We start from the raw sequence: 16,987 nt of genomic DNA on the forward strand, positions 1-16,987 counted from the left end.
GGCGGCCTCAGCGTCCCCACCCCCGCAGTTCTGCTTCCCGGGACAGCGGGTGGCGGGTTTGGCCCTCGGCGGTGGGGGCCGGGTCCTGGCTGCACGGCGGGCGGGGAAGTGCCGGCCCGAGAAGGCACTTATACACACAGGCGCCTTTTTCACAGCATCACAGAATGGCTGGCGTTGGAAGGGACCTCTGGAGATCATCGAGCCCGGGGGTGTCAAACTCATTTTCACTGGGGGCCACGTCAGCCTCGCAGTTGCCTCCAAAAGGCCGAATGTAATTTTAGGACGGTATAAATGTAACTACTTCTATATGCAGTTCTTAAATAGTTCTGATCTAGTCCAACCCACCTGCTAAAGCAGGTTCACCTAGACCAGAGAGGACAGGAGTGTGTCCAGGTGGGTTTTTAATGTCTCCAGAGGAGACTCCACAGCCTCTCTGGGCAGCCTGTTCCAGAGTTCTGTCACCCTCAAAGTGAAGAAGTTTCTCCTCATATTCAGATGGAACCTCCTATGCTACAGTCTGTGCCTGTTGCTCCTCATCCTGCTGTTGGGCACCAATGAAAAGAGCCTGGTCCTATCCTCTTGACATATGGGCAGCCAGGCAAAGAGCCCTTTCTACACCCAGTTTCTTCCTCGCTGCCAGTGGTGCTGGGCCGCGGTTTGCAGGACAGCACGGTCAGCACATCGGTGTCCCAGGTGTCTGGCTTCACGTTGCTCAGAGCAGACCCAGGCACAAGGAAACCACCGACCCTGCCTGCAGCCCCTGGTAGCATCAGGGAGCCCGCACCGCCTCGCCACAGCGTTTGAACACACTTACCTGATGCAGAGATGTTGCTGATGGTGTGTTTTCAGAGCTGCTACGCCCCAGCAATCAAAAGTTTTAAAGTAAAACAACCTGTGATGCACTTCCACAAAGCATAGATACTGTATAATTTTTACTTTGAAATAATAATGCAAATGAAGTTACATGTTTATATCATGAGAAGTTGTGTGTGTGTGTGGCATCTCTCCATTACATAATTTTTCATCTTCTGAAGAAATAAGAGCTTGTACATCTTACATGAACACATTTCACAGCTGAACAGCAAATGACTACAGCACTGATCATTTCAGCTGCTTTATTACCATAAATATCTGGAATATATTCTTTAACGAAGGCCAAGCACAAAAACACTGCAATGAAAAAAATGTGAATGGAAACCTGCATTTCCCCATTTGTCAAGAGAAACTGTAACTGCAATCAGCTTAATTGCAGCAGGAATTAACAGGGTTCCTCTGGGGAGCTGGTGGACTCTTTCTGATCAGCAAATATAAATACAGAGACAATTATACTCACTTGTGAAAAATCTGATAGCTATACAATATTGTGTGTATAGTGAATAAAATTACTTTTATGAACCCATGGCATGTTTCTATAAAAATGCAGTAAAGAACATTTAATATACTGTGGGGTATTTTTCTATGAAAATAAATGCTATGAGGTCCTTTAAAAAGATATTTTTCCTAAAATAAAGTAAAAAGTATCCATCACTGCACATCCCAGATCTCACAGAGAAGAGGTGTGAATTTGTGATCATTCACTCTCCATGACATCAGCATCTCTGCGTGATGATGGTTAAATGTCCGTAATTCTGTAAGACGGCCCAGAAGACACGCAAAGTGTTGAGGGTTATCTGGGTGGTGAAGTTTGCAGAATTTTTGTAGAATATCCAGTAGTGGTTCTTGAAGCCTCTCCACAGACTCTCTGTCCTTTATATATTGTCGATCTGGTTATGGTTTTAAAAGAAAAGAGGTAATTAGTAAGTATATGCTCTGATACAATGTAAATATGCACACTCATAAAGGGACATAAAAATATTCAAATCTTTACACTGGGCACTGATGTTCACACATAGCAAGAATATTTCTTTACAAATTGAGGGGAAATAAAAGTGCTCTAATATTGTATTTTTGGTTTGGGGTTTTCATGTAAGCTTCCCGCTTCTAGCTAGGGAAAACTTTCAACTTTTTCAAAAATGGAAGAGTTTTAACTCAGAAATGTTTCTCTGGGGTTGAAGCATAGTCTCCCAATGCAGTTCTGCTCCTGAGTACATCCCGAGATACATTGTGCCAGCTGAGCCACACAGCATAAGGTCTTGCAGAGGTAGCACAACCAGGGAATTTGACCAGCAGAGAATAGTGTGCATGCAGGTCACCAGAGGGAAATCGAACATCTTCATCCTCAGATGAAATTTCTTTGTTAGAAAATACTAGTATTTTATTTTATTCATATGGAGAAAGTATGTGTTTGGAGAGGGAGGAAAAATGGAGGGTGGGGTTTTTTGTTACTGAAATTTTTGGTGCAAAAAAATTTTCTGAGCCACACTGACTCAAGGAGCTATGGAGCTGCTTCATCTTGCCATCTTCCTGATTTGGAAACCTCAGTGTCTGTCTTCTGTTCTGAAGCATCAGGCTTCTCTTCTGTCATTCCTATGATGGCACTTTGCAATGTCTGCATATGTTGTAGGTAGAGCTGGTTACTTTTGTGTTGTCAAAGAATTAGTTTTTACAGCAAAGCCTGTAATCAGGGTTGAGACACTATTATCCTGATACTTCTGAAAGGTCAGTTTCCAACACCTGCCCTCATAGTTGAGAGAGAAACTTACTGTCCTTCTGCTCTTGCCAGCTGGTGTTTGTTCATAAAGGCTGAAGACTCTCATTGCCATTCTCTGTTCTAAGTTATAGGGCTTCCCAATTTCCCTCTAAAAAATGTGACATTCCACAATGGCCTGTGGTGATATGCATGTAAGCACATCTGGGATTTTCTGAAAGGAAGAAGCCTGTTACATTAAGCAGTTTAGAGATACCAGTAATTTTTTAAAAAACAGGGTATTTAAGCACTTTTTTCTTTGTATGCAAAACCAGATGGTGTAGCAGGACATTTGGAGTCTGGATTTGTGTGCTTGTTTTCTTGTTTAACAGCTGAATATCCTGAATATGCATGCATACTCGTTTACTCTATGTAGAATGTAAGTTTTTACAAGTCTTAGGTCACGCTTCTCATACTTTCTTTCCAATACCACTAATATTTAATTCTGGATTAGCAGTTACCTGGAGACAGGATAACTATGGCTGTGAGCAGTGCATATTCTTCCTGTGTCATCTTCAGCTCTCCAATGCTTTTATAAAAATTAAACATGGGAGTTATGAATTCATCTGAGATACCTAGGAGGGAAAAAAAGTTATAATTTTTTAAATTATTGAAATAATCTGTTTTATTGCCACAGAGCAATTATTTAGAATTTGAAGCCTTGACTGTCTTGGTGGGAGAAATTTACTACACAGATCAGGCCTGATGCAAGACAGTTACAAAAGTGCAAGCACATCCCCCTTTTGTTTTCCAGATCATGGTAGAAACAGGCAAGTGCTGGTAATTTCACATGGTTTCAGAGTTTTTCTTTCAAGCAACTCCTTTTCCTCTACAGGTTTGTCCAGCTAGCTCCTCAAGACAAGTTTCATACATGGTTTTCTCACTATCTGCTGATATGCTAACTGTCTTCTGATTCCAGTATGCACAGCTTGCGTAACAGTCTCCATGTTCCCTATCTTTACATTAGTTATATAGAAACATCTGAGGATGTATGGTTTATTTCTAGCCCAACTCTACAGCTAACTGCCTTGGGCAGTTGCTTCAGTTGTCTCCATAAAGAGTCTTAATTGCTCCTTTTATGTAGCCTGAAACTTTAGCTAGATCTAGGATTACCTGTAGTCCAGGGTAAACTTGCTTGCAACTTCTACTACCTTAAAGCACAGATTAGTGTATTATAAAGTACAGAGCCATAAATAATTTAAATCCATCTCAGTTTAAGAACGGGATCATGCAATTCTCTCATCTTTGGGGTTACCAAACTGGGGCATGCTGACTGGGCTTCCCCTTACTGACTTTGTCATCAGGTCACAATGTTCTTACTTAGCCTTAAATTACAGATGTACTCCATTCTGCTTTTTGGTGTAAAAGAGAAGTAGGTTCTGTGACATCAAATTCATTTTTTTTTAAACTGGTGAGTCACTCAGCGTAGCCACTTGACTGTTGACAATGGCTGCTTGCAACTCCAAAGCTGTGGCACCAACGAGGTACAAAGATCTAAGCCAGTGGTTTTGCAGCAAGAACCCTTTTGGTCTTCCTTGGCTGAAAGGATGGAAACTTCCTCTGTTCCCACAGAGGAGGATCATAAGATTTCGTGTCATTTTATACATAACTTTGAGCTGTTCTGGGAGAATACTTAACAACTTGGTGTGGAAACTGCAGGAAAGAAGTCTGAAGTCCAGGACTGTTAAGGTTTGGAGTGCCTCCAACAGGGGAAATTAAAAATGAAACTCAGCAGGTGGAACTCAAAGAAAGGTGACATGAAGTCATTTGACTTAACTATGAACAAGTCACATTTTGCTATGACTGTGAGAACTTATTCATTGTAATAGTTATGCACCCCAACACAGTGAAAGTATGGTCTTGTAGGATGTGGTTTGTTTCATGGCTGGATGGTGTGTTTAAACATGTGACATGAACAACCTGTGTTCACTTCAGATTACAAGCCACAAATCTTGGTTTTGTAACAAGTCCAACACTGTTGAGAAGAGTCTAAGTCAGTTAAGTTGATACATCTGATGTGGGTCAGCTCATCCTGTGGAAGTTAGTAACACAGCTGGAGCTTTATACCAAGCAAAGAATTGTCATCACATCTAACGTTTTGTGAGGTTTATGTCATTAGTCATCGGTGTTAACTATTTAAAATTTGGAACACTTCTTATTGCTAACTTTTGGGGAACTGCCTGGTTCTCTCTTGGGTAATTTTAAATGCCAAAGTTCCTTGCAATATGGCATATGTAAGGAACACACACATGTGACACACCCAAGTCTTAAAGTTCATGTGAATCTAGAAACAGGAAAAATAAGTCTAGCTGAGCCATAGAGCAGAGCAAATGAATGCCTTTCGTGAAAGTGAATAGCTCAGCAATGACATGAAAAAAGTCCAAGACAATTGGATATTTTTAGAAATCTCTGTGCAAGGTATTGCGCCCCTGGGCACGATCATCTTGGCAGCAAACAGGAGATGGGAGGAAGTGGGCTGTGACTAAGTCTCCCATCATTTGTTTCTCATACTCACAATTTGATTTTTTTTCTCCTTTTTTTTTATTGGTCAGGTTAGTTTTCAGCTGGATGAATTCATTGTTTTGCTGACCACAAAGCCCCTCAAGGCCTGGTGTCAATATAGCAAAACTGAGATGAAAATGATGCTGATGAACAGGGTGTGGAGTAACTAATTCAGGTTCTCACTGGTCAAGGTACTGATAAGTGTGCAGTAAAACAAACCTTGCCCCAGAAGGCTTATAATCTCACATTAAGAAACTAAAGCATGGATGGGTGAATTAAAAAAATAGTATAGATGTACTCCAAACAGAAAATAGAAGTGGTGGCAGTAAAAAGGGATGTTTCAGCAACACAACTCTTATCCTGCTTTTACTAAAGAGAATGGAACTTTAGAATCTTTAAACAGATATGTGTCACAGACAGTTATGAATGCAAAACGAGCAATTTGGAGACTAGGATCATTTTTGCTTGGTTACTACTTTTGCCCTCATCCCATCCGTGCTGGAATTTCCTTTATTTCATCACCCTGTATACACTCTACAGAACCACTGTTCTGTCACAAGAGGGGGCTGTTTTCTAATGTGATTGAAAATGCTTCAGTTTGGATTTAATAAGCTCCACCAGAAGGCAGAAAAGCAGGAAAGAGATGTTTATAGTTCTTGCCTTTTTTTTTTTTTTTTCTTCTTATCTACTGTACAAGAAGTTGTCGCTTCAATTCAGGTTATCAGAAAAAGAATTAAATGTGATTTGGTGCTTGTAACTGGAAAGGCTAGAGGAGAAAGGAATTATCTGACTTTTCAGATGACATTTTTACAAACCACACTCCAGAAGTGAAAAAACCCCAAATCAATAAAGTTATATTTCTGTCTTCATTGAGAATAGAAAAGTTAGCTCCTCTTTATTTAGATCATACAAGAGCTTTGCCCAGTACGTGTCAGGTAGGAAGAGCTTCCTGGCCCATGTTAATGGTCCTTCTTAACATTTTTTTTTTCAGAAAGGTTTCCCAAACTTAGTTTCACAGCAATAAGAAGATGCCCCTCCTTCATCTTGCACTGTGAGCCATTCTGAATAACATGGATTTCTGCCTAACCGCCAGCCTAATTCTATAATCTGTGGGAGATACTGCAATTAATTTGACTGATTTTGCTGTGTTAATGGATGACTGGCTGTGAACCCCAGGGCAGGCAATGGGAAGTACTAGCTTTACTGAATACAGACTTGCAGCATTAGACTGGAGCAGATTTAAACCCGTGAGCATTATTCATTCAGTACTCCTTACTTCTTGCACAACTTATTTCTATCCATAGCTTGAGACAAAGCATGGTTTTAGACCTGGCCTTTTTATAGTTTTGATCCTATGATTTCTCTCTGAAAGTAAAATGACTGATACTTTCATAAGGTTTGCAGTGTCAGCCCATAAATAATTATCTGGTTAACATAATCCTGGAATATATGTTTTTACTGTGGTATCAAGTCAGTATTGCCAGGTTTTTGAGACCAGTATTCTCTCATCTATTTTGGCTGTTGATTAAAACTGCATAGATTAGTCTATTGCAAGAACAAAGCCTGAGAGTAAGTACTAATTAACAGTAAATAGCACTGTGTGATTAATGCGGATAAAGAGATTTTTTTCTTGATAAACATGGAAGTGCCAGTGAATATTAAACCAAGGGCATATTAGTAGCTGTTTTATGAAAATTAAATATATCAATTACTTGCAAAATTACATATTCTCTTTCACTGTCTTTCATCTACCGGAACTGTTTTATATGCTGCATATGAGCTCTGCCTTCTAACCTGTTCAAATGCATCAGCAACCTTTTAAACACTGACCAAATTCACCGTGTTGATGATGAGAGCTGAGAACGGGAAAATCTAGCCAGTAGAGAAGATACACCAGAGCATGTTCATGTGACCTCTGCTCTGTCATCACCTTGTAGAGGCTAAATGGCCAGCTTAGATGAGAGGTTAGCATGTGCCAAGGAGAACTCACCACCAAGACAGAAAAAAAAAAAGCAACAACATCTTCTCAAAAGTGATCTATGGGGCCGCTGTGAAGCCATCATTTTCAGCAAGGAAACCTTAGTTAAAAACAAACTAGCAAACAAACCAAACCTGCAAGGAGGTTGCAAATGACATTGCCACATACCATCCTTTGGCAGTGGCCTGAGTACCGGCAGTCGGGAGGGAAGCGCGGTTTGGCACACGTCAGCAGCATCTGCGCTGCCTTGGGCTCGGCCACATAGGCTGAGCCTATTTAAATAACTTTTTGGCCTGGGGAAGCACACTTATACAGAAGAAAGAGGTTGGGTCCTCTGACATCTGGTCTTGTTTTCATGCGTATAAATTAACTCTGTAAATAAGTTTTAAACACTTTTATCAGTTTTATTTGTAATTCAGGAACACGGCACTGGCTAATTCAGTGTGGTAGATTGTGCAGTACCATGTATGAACAGAAAAGCACTTTCCTACACTGTAATTTAAAGTGGTCCTAATTTCCAAATATTTTGGGCAGTGTGCCAGTTTTGGGTCGAGTCACAGGATAGTAGATGACTCTTTCTGTATGGATGCATATGACCATTTGGAGCATTAGACCCTTATGATTAGCAGGTACGTTTAGAAAGAAGGGGCAAGATACTGGCCAGGGTGCTTTCTCTTAGATTATTTGGACTCAGCAGTGAAGATCATTTCATTTTTTTTCTTTGCATAATCCCCAACACAATGAGGTTTTGAAGGAATACAGTTACTCAGTACTAATAATCAAACAATAGAAGCCAAAGGCAGCACGATTAAGTATCCATTGTTCCAGTGCCAAATTTTGGCCTTGGTTGCAGAAGTCTCTTGTCCAAATCAATGGGGACTTTATATCCACATTCAAGGGCAAAAGGTGGCATCTTGCCAATACTTTGAAATTGTGGCTATTTCTTTTTTTTCCCTTGTATCTTGTTGTACTTCAGCACCTGTAACCCATCCAGGCAGACAGCAATATATTTCACAATGTCAGGTGTCCTGCTGCAAACTGAAAATTTGGGTCCAGATTCTTCCATTTCTGTTCATATCAGACAGCATCTTATGCCCTGATACTGAAATTAGTAGGACTGCTCTGTAGAATAAAATGATGGAATAAAAATCTGAGGCTTTTCATGACCACTGAAAGCAGTCGTCCTTAGGAAAACAAGCTAAAAATGCTCATTGAAAAAACGTTCAGTATTTCAGCTCTGTTTTTAAAAATACTGTACTGCTAGATAATGGGGAAAGTTTGCTTTCAAAAAAACAGAAAGAAAATAAACTTTAAATTACTAGGATGTCAGCCTTTCACAGAATGAATCAATCACAACTGGTGTATGCATTGTGAAGCATCAAATAAGATTAGTAAGTTGCACGAGCTCTTATTACCATTAAATAAAATGCCTACATTTCTCATTAAGTCTCAATATTAGACTGAGTAGGAGAGGATTTCAGTCTCAGGAGCAGTTAATGAAAGAATTTCCATAACACCTTATAGAGAAAGACCATAAGGACACAAACAAAGGCAGTCACTGAGATGCACCAGGACTCAAACAATATGTTCAAGCTAAGAAATAAAAATACACCTCATCAGCATGAGAATAAAAGCAAAGGCTGCTAATGCTCAAAGGTCATCACCACCAGATCTCTGGCTTTTTATCAGGAAAAAAAAATTCATTCTGTACAGACTAGGGAAGGCATAAATATTAATAGGTGAGAGCAGCTTCCAAGCAGACATGGTGGCAGGTGACAGAAGTCTGGACAGCTTGTGACTTTTAGGCAGAATCCCCACCCCTGATTTTAGGAATACAGACATTAAGGCTTCACAATAGGATTTAAGTGACATTCAGACAATTGTCTGCACCTAAAAATATGTGGACAGAAGTTCTGACTAACAGCAATAATTTATGGCTGATGGCCTGACAGTGTTTAGGACTTTTCTGGGAGCCGTGAATAATCCTGATGCTTCTTCTCCATTTGTTACACATAAATTTAATTTCTAAACTCTCAACTCAGCAGAGTGTTTTTTCTGCATTTAGTCTTGTTTTTCAGTGAGGTGTATGCAAACAAACAAACAAACAAAAAAGTCCCTATCTCCAAATTCATGTGTAATTCTCTTGGGTATTCTCCTTTATTTGCCTTGGGTTTAATCTGTTCCATCCATTTTATCTCTTGGACTGGTCTATGACATGATAATGGCCAGATGCAGTTTCTAGTAGTATATATTCTTACTGGTTAAGATTGGAAGAGGATGCTTAAGTTTCTAACCTAATATCACATTTAGTACAGAATGTTATTCAACCCAGATTCCCTGGTAAGGAGCCCTGCGACATGCAGGGGTGCGAACTGCATATTTAATATTTTTGAAACCTGTATGTGTAAGCAATGATAACAGAAGAATTTGGATGCCTTTATTTCATTTTGTTTCATTTTGTTTAAGCTCGGGACACCTGAAAATTACTATGATTTAAACCACAAAAATAAAGATGTTTCAGTAGCAGCTATTTTCCAACAATTATTCAATTTGCCTAAATGTGTAATTCTGGAATTTATCACAAACTAAAACAAAACATGCAGCCAAATTTCACCAATGTGAGCTTTTAAAGTCAAACAAAAATAAAAACCTCTGGTAACTTCTGTGATGACAAGCAAGGATTCCTATGAAGATTCAGTGAACACTAAGAAATACACTGGGCAAGCATGCAAGAGTCAAACCTACCTATTAAAAATCCTTCCTCTTATAGACCAATTTGCTTGCATTTTTGATGCAAAGGAAGTGATACAACTAACTGAGAGGCAGTTACCAGTACTGAAAACATAGGCAGAGAGGGATTTGAAAAACAAAGTTAAGCTTTTTATGCAGGGGACATTGCCAGGTTGGCAGATACACTCTAGCATGCATCAATGTCAGTCCAAAATGAAAGACTCTGGACTTTCTGAGTGACTTCTAGGTCTGTACCATAGCACTAACAGTTAAATAGCACCAGTAGCAGCGCTTAAGTTAACACTGCTACAGATGCAAAGATTTACAAGCTGCTTTTGTTGTTTACTGTCACAGCCCCATTAAGTGCACCCAAGGAAAATGTGTTTAAATAGACTTGAATTTGTAGAGAGTGGAGAAATAAAAGCGATGGAAAAGGATATTTTGTCCTGTATTCTGTCTGTTAATGGAAGGAAATAATGCAGCCAGCAGCAAGTAACCTGGATAATACAGGGAGGGAGCAATTCTTCCAGCACTATTTCCTCTTACATTGCCGACTTGAGGAAAAATATTTTTGAGAGCCTTTTCCAAGCACAGTAAGATATATATGTGTGTGTATATATACACATACACACGTCAAAAGTTATCATGATTCATTTCTTGCAAACTATTTAGCCCAGGTTTTGTTCTGATCCAGAGCTCCTTTGTCATTTACCTTGGTCTTCCCCCCCTCCGCCCCCCCCCCCAGTAAAAAACAATTGCAGGAAAACCTTATGCGGAATAAATAATACCACGTTTGAAATCATTACTATCTATAGGTCTAGTAATAGTTTGCAAAAAATGATGTTGCATCTCATCTGGACTCCACAGTTGCAGAGAATGACACTATTTTAAAAGTATGAGTAAGGAAAAAATAATTGCTATGACATAATAGCTTATGTAGTATTCTGGATCAAAGTATTTCCTGCTTCTGCTTTTTATTAACAGTTGACACTGTACAAATTAGAGGAGCAGAAGCTTCCTGTAACCATGTATTCATGGGGATTCATTTCTCTAAGACCTATTTTAATTAAAAAATTAGGTTATCTTCTAGTAGAAAAATCTCTTAATGAAGGTATTTGGATACATGACAACTCATTACAGTTGCCAGGAAATATTTCTGGCCTTCTTGGCATACTTCTCTGCCCATAGAATCTGGACCAGAGGCCATCCATATCACTCTCAAAGTCGCCATTTCCAGTCTGTCAAACAGCAGCCTCTTATAATAAGTCAAAATGAAAAACAAACAAACAAACAAACAAACCCTACAAAATCTAAACCTAGAATTGAGTGCACTAAGCCAAACTAAATACACACCTTCAGAGAGTTATTCTCATGTTTCCTATCTTCTTTTCAGGATTTCAAATATATGTGTCTAATTATGCTTATGTCAATAGTACCTTCATATTACTGATTTAAAGTTTCAGAACTGAGTTCAAGCCAATTTCTATTACTATTATTGAGGTAAAATATTATCATATCTCTTCTTCTTCTGACCATTAAAAAGGAAGGCCAGAACTCAGAGTCAAAGCAGTCTCTCTGATTGTAGACAGACACTTTGATTCGGAATTTTTGTTACCTTTGAATTTTGAATGATAGGTAGCTGAGGGGTAGATAAAGTTTGCCAGTCAGTACAGAAAAGGGTAAAACATTCAGTATTGCATTACTGGGGCACAAAGGATATGTAACAAGCAAAACACAACTTTTCATGCTTTAAGGAACAAACAATATCCAGCCCTTGACGATTTTCTCTAATTATTAAGATTAATGTCTAGAACCAGTAGAATTTGTCATAGCCACTGAGCCTTTGATGGACCTTAAGAAGTAGAAAACATACTGAGAACATGCCATGTTTATATTTCTATGCACCTCGTGCAGCGTGATTCAGTTTTACCAAACTGACGCTAACATTATGCGTTTCCGTACAGTCATCTCCAGCAACATCCTAAAATCTTTTATTGTTTGTTTCTTTCTCATAGTAATTGCATTTGAAAGCATAAATGTTGATGTTTTATATGAATAATTTGAAATGGTGGCACTTCATTGTTCTTGAACGCTTATAATTTGAGACTTGCACTGGGTTTATTTGGTACTGCGTCATCAAAATACTCTCAATGTATTTATAAAGAAACCTTTATCTTATGACCTTTAGACTTAAAGCTGAGTAACATTTGTCCTAGTTAATATAAGAATGTTCAGACAAACCTGTTTCAATGCTAATAAACACTTTTACTAGCTTTTCAAGGGCAAAATACTGACACTGAAGTGCAATTGTGTGGTTTGGTTTTTTCCTCTTTAAACAAGACACTTACCACTATTACGAATTCTTTCTTCTAAAAGAACAGTATGTCCTGTAGGAAGTTTCCTACTGAAGATCTCAGCTGAACGGAGGAACATAGCTTCTACTGCTGAGCCCTTCAGCAAAGCAATCTGGTCTTCATGATCAAGGGTTTGGAAGCCTGGGGGGACATTAGAGATAAGTAAGGCAGCAACAGAAAAGTCCCCTCTACTTCCTCTCCTAAAGTTTTGGCACGTGAGGTGCTACATATCTGATTAACCTTGATGCTGGTGTTAGCAGGGGTGACAAGTGCCGTGGAAATTGAAACCCAGATTCCAGAAAATAACTGAAGTTTATGAGAATTAGACTTGTGTTTCAGCATTCATGGTACTTTAAGAGGAACAGGATAAGCAAAATTCAGTGGTATAGCACAACCAAAAGTGGAGATTTTGTCTGCCTGATGGCATTGCCTAACACCTTCTGCTATGTTTCAACCAGGGCTCTCTATCTGACTCTGCCTCTGCCATTCTGCTTTCAGCCCTTTCTGTGTGATGGCAGAAATCGGCATTTGAAGCATCTAATTTAGTATATTTCATGTTGCCTTTGGACTAAGGTACTAGTTTACATGCAGGCTTCCTCCTGTGTTTTAAATATGTGTTTCTCTTTTTGGAGGGGAAGGACTCTAAAACTCACTGAAGAAATCAGAAGGCGTTTATTAACTTGTGTGAATACAGAGCTGTTCCTCTGAAGAAGGACAAGGACCTAAAGATCATGGGAAACTCTTCTTGTACTTGCCAGTACAGGTACCCACCTTATACCCACCCTCTGATTCTGTAAGGAAGCACAGAATAAGATAAAGAATGAAACAAAACAGTGATAAATCCTGCCATATGTGCTCTAAGTCAACAATGAAGACAGGAGATTATTCAGTTACAAAGCTCCTTCCTTCTTCACTCCCTGTGAGCCAGTATCCCAGTTAGCATAGAAAAATACATTTATGACTGCAGTGCTAGGCTTTGGAGCAAGCCTGAAACACACAGAGAAAGGGTCAATATGATGGGAATGTCAGGAAAATAATATTTTCATACAGCTAAACATTACAGTTCACCTTCCTTAATAACAAGGAACCTGTACCATACCCAGTATTTGCTCTTGAGGTAACATCAACTAATGATAAACTCAGGTTTTCAGTGCTTGTCCATAACACACCCTGCAAGGACCACAAATATTGGTGCCAGAAACTAGTGACATTTCTCTGTTAGGACTCACAGTTCAGTGGGTGCCATGACCTAGAGGTTTTGCTAAGAAAGGCAGCAAAACCAGTGAAGCAGAGTCTGGCAAGAGTTAGTGGTAATTTAGAAGCAGACTATTTGGCCTTGCAGTGATATATGAAAATAAAATCTCTCTAAAGACACAATCCCTTCTCTGACTGTTTTGTTTGTTAATAGATAAAGAGTGCCACATCTCAGAATGGCAGAGTTTGAATTATGGAACGTATTATTCCTCAGCACAAGCTCCTCTGCTTTAGACATTGTCTGAAGAATGCATATATGTCAGAGGAGGAGGCATTTTTATATAGTCTTCAAAATATACACAACAATCTCCAAATGGGAACTGAAAGGCACGTAAGCTATGCAAAAACAAAATTTTCCCCAACACACTGGATATACCTGGTAGTTTTTTAGTGAATTCCACAAGAACCTGCACGTGACTGGTGGCCATTTCTGTTAAAATCAGAAAATTTCCTTCAGCACTGAATTCCTCGTGTAACTGTTAAAAATCAAACAAAAAAAAAATCTATTAATATTCATTGTCACTTCACATTTAAGAACACAAAATACAAGAATTATTAGACTGGATAAGGCGAGAAGTACATCTAACCCTGTAATTTTTCTCCAGTGGTTGTCAAAAACAGGTATTTGGGGAGGCAACGTAAGAAGTAAAAGAAGTAGACAGTGTCTTTTCCTGTCTCACTTTCACTGCCATGTCTTGCAAGTGATGATTTAGGCATTTCCTGAACTAGCAGTTCGATGCATACGGTAGTATTTTAAAAAAAACCTTGCTATCCATGAATTTGTCCATTTCTTTTTTTTTAATATATTTTGGGGTTTGACCTCCTCAACCTTCCATGGAAATACATTCCACAAGTTAGTTACGGATTATTCGACGCTGCCTCTGCAACTGTCTTCCTTTCAGTTTTCAAAGTTGCCAACTTAGGAAATAGTTTTCTACACTGTTTTGTTTGGGTTTGTTTGTTTGTTTGTTTGTTTTTAAGATTGAACTTGACAAAACAAAACAAAACGAAACTGTCTTTTAAAAACTTTTTTCCTTTCCTCCCTGTTTCCCAACCTTTTTCCATCCTACCATGAAAACTTAAAAGAGAAAACTTAAAGAGAAAAAGGAATTTCTAAAAGGTAGAGAAGAAAAGGGAAGAAGAGGGGATGAAACAAAAACTCAAACCTGGAAAATTTGGGGAATTTGGGTTCAAAAAATGAAATATTTTCAAGCTTCCAGGCTGGTATTTTTATAGAAACAAAGGCTGGCTGCAGGTCAAACTCAAATCACTGCCTATACTGACAATGCAAAAAACAAGCTCCAATCGTAAAAGTTAGATTTGAGCATGGAAGTACGTTTCCAGAGTTGAAAGCTTTTTCTTAGCATTTTAGTTTGATAAATAAAGATGTGATCTAACTGCTGACTGAATGGGAGAGATTCTGCCCCCTTGCAGCATGTTTTAACTGTAAGCTTTTACCCATATTTTTCTCTATTTACTACACCTACTTTTGCTAAATACAAACATTTTCTGCTGTGTAATCCCCAGCTTCATCATCAGCATCTCAAAACGAATTCTTCAATGTACTTACTAGTTTTTTTGACACCTCCTGTGGTATTTGCTGTTTACTGTATGAATCCATGATGTAATCAAGAAGGTTCTGCTGTTCTGGGGTAAATTCTACTTTCTCCTATACTGGCAAAAAAAAAGAGCCCATCATGAAATATAGTCATAGAACTGACCTAGCATCCCTCACTTTAGGCAAAAGCTACACATCTATTTCTCACACTTGGAGACCAAGCAGACAGGAGGTTTGCTTGTCACTGAGATTTCTATAAAAGGGTACAGAAGAGACGTGTATAATGCTTCTAAACTGCATGAGTTCATGTGGTTAATTATTTGAAATAAGGAAATGTTTAGCAAATAACTGGTATGCTCAAACTTTAATAGCACACCTCACCATATGTGATATATACCTGACATATATGACAGAAAAAGTACTTTATGGATTTTATGGATGCGTCACTGAGTTTTGACTAAAAATATCAGAACTACTTCTATACTCAAGGTATTTCCTTGACTTGATGTGAGATGGAGCTCTATTTAATACAGGCAGCTCCAGGCAGTTCACAAGTGCTCTGTATTCACTGTACGAGCCACGTTTAATTCAAACACCACCAGTACCCTACGAACTATTACAAGAATTTTCTTACCCTGTATATTTTAGTTGTAGATGTCACTTGTTTCATGTCATGGCCTTCATTATCTTCATTGACTGTCTGATCTGGGGGCTGTTTCACATTTTTCCGTAGCCTTTTTGACTTGCATTGTATTTCTGTTAACAGACCTAGAACACATAATACAACAGATAGCAATTGGATTTATATATGCCTCAGGCACTGAATGGGTACATAAACATGCCCATGAATGCCCTTTACACTAATGAACCTGCTTACCTGAGCAGATCATTTCCTGGACATATCATTATCTTTGGATGTGAATCTAATGAGACATACTAAGTGTACAGTAATGAGTAGTCTAACACAGCAGAAGCCCATCTGCAGAGCAAAATGGTTCTGGTGACCCAGCATCCACATGTGTGCATGTCAGGGATCGTGCTTTGGACCAGCTCTAATCTGGTCTTAAAGACAGAAAACCCATTAGGGATGGGGATGCACTGGAGTGTGTCTTTGGTTCAGTTTCATCCAAAAGAAAATCCCTTCATGTGCTCCAACACCCAAACCCAAATGGGGTCAATCGGAGGACTGTCTTGAAAAGTGTGTTCCTCATCTGATCCAAAGTAGTAATCGAGCTGCAGCTGCACTTACGCAAAGGGCACTGGATGTTTTCAGTAATCTTCAAGCAATATTGTGGCTGTAGTGCAGAACCTTCCTGCTGAAAGCCCTTTCAGAAGAGAGGACTCCAGGGCTTTAACCATCACTGTACAGACAGACCAACAGATGAAAATGTAGGCTCAAAACTAACTCATGCTGGCAAATGTACCTGTAAAATGTATTTATTTAAAATGTCACCCAGTTGGTCTTGCTATTTTGCATTTCATTGTATTAGACGGTTGAATAAAGCCCTGGTTTTAATATAGAGTTTCACTTGCTCTAGTGAAAGGATTTTTGCATTTGTGGGTTTTTTTGGTTCTAGACTACATTTCAGCACCTTGAACCAGGGAGTGTCCTTGTGTGGCTGTTTTAAAAACTAGCAATTTGCTTGTGCTAACAAAAGAAAGGGAAAATAGGTACCCTACACAAGCTGTGGAAGACAGCCAGAAAGCACAAATGAAAAAGTAAATAGCTAAGTATTAATCTAAAAATAAACCTATCAGCACAGGACCTTTTTTTCCCCCCTTTCTTTCTTTTTTTTGAGCTTCTTTCAAGTATCCTTCCCATTCTTCACTTTTGAAAATGCAGAGCAGGAAAAGAGGTCATTATATGATGGTGGAGGAAGATACCATGAAAACAGTGAATTTCGTTGTGAATGTTTTTAATTTCCTGTTTGAGCACTATATAAAATAACCTACCTGAACCACTGAGAGAAGAGGAAATTTACATG

General features: G+C 38.9%; 1 protein-coding gene across 2 annotated transcripts in view; it reads right to left on the minus strand.

Annotated features, from left to right (window-relative positions):
* Window positions 1–1,524: 1,524 nt before the first annotated feature.
* Window positions 1,525–16,987, minus strand: part of NR1H4 (nuclear receptor subfamily 1 group H member 4) — a gene marked incomplete at both ends in the record, with an annotated part of 35,662 nt that continues 20,199 nt past the window's right edge. For both annotated transcript variants that reach the window (XM_082044980.1, XM_082044979.1), the window contains 6 exons: window positions 1,525–1,763; window positions 3,088–3,201; window positions 12,185–12,331; window positions 13,821–13,920; window positions 15,015–15,113; window positions 15,637–15,770. In XM_082044980.1, the coding sequence (XP_081901106.1) occupies window positions 1,525–1,763; window positions 3,088–3,201; window positions 12,185–12,331; window positions 13,821–13,920; window positions 15,015–15,113; window positions 15,637–15,770 (833 nt within the window). The remainder of the gene's footprint in view (window positions 1,764–3,087; window positions 3,202–12,184; window positions 12,332–13,820; window positions 13,921–15,014; window positions 15,114–15,636; window positions 15,771–16,987) is intronic.

Source organism: Streptopelia decaocto, assembly GCF_964273445.1.
Source record: "Streptopelia decaocto genome assembly, chromosome: 1".
In the NCBI taxonomy this organism is placed as follows: domain Eukaryota; kingdom Metazoa; phylum Chordata; class Aves; order Columbiformes; family Columbidae; genus Streptopelia; species Streptopelia decaocto.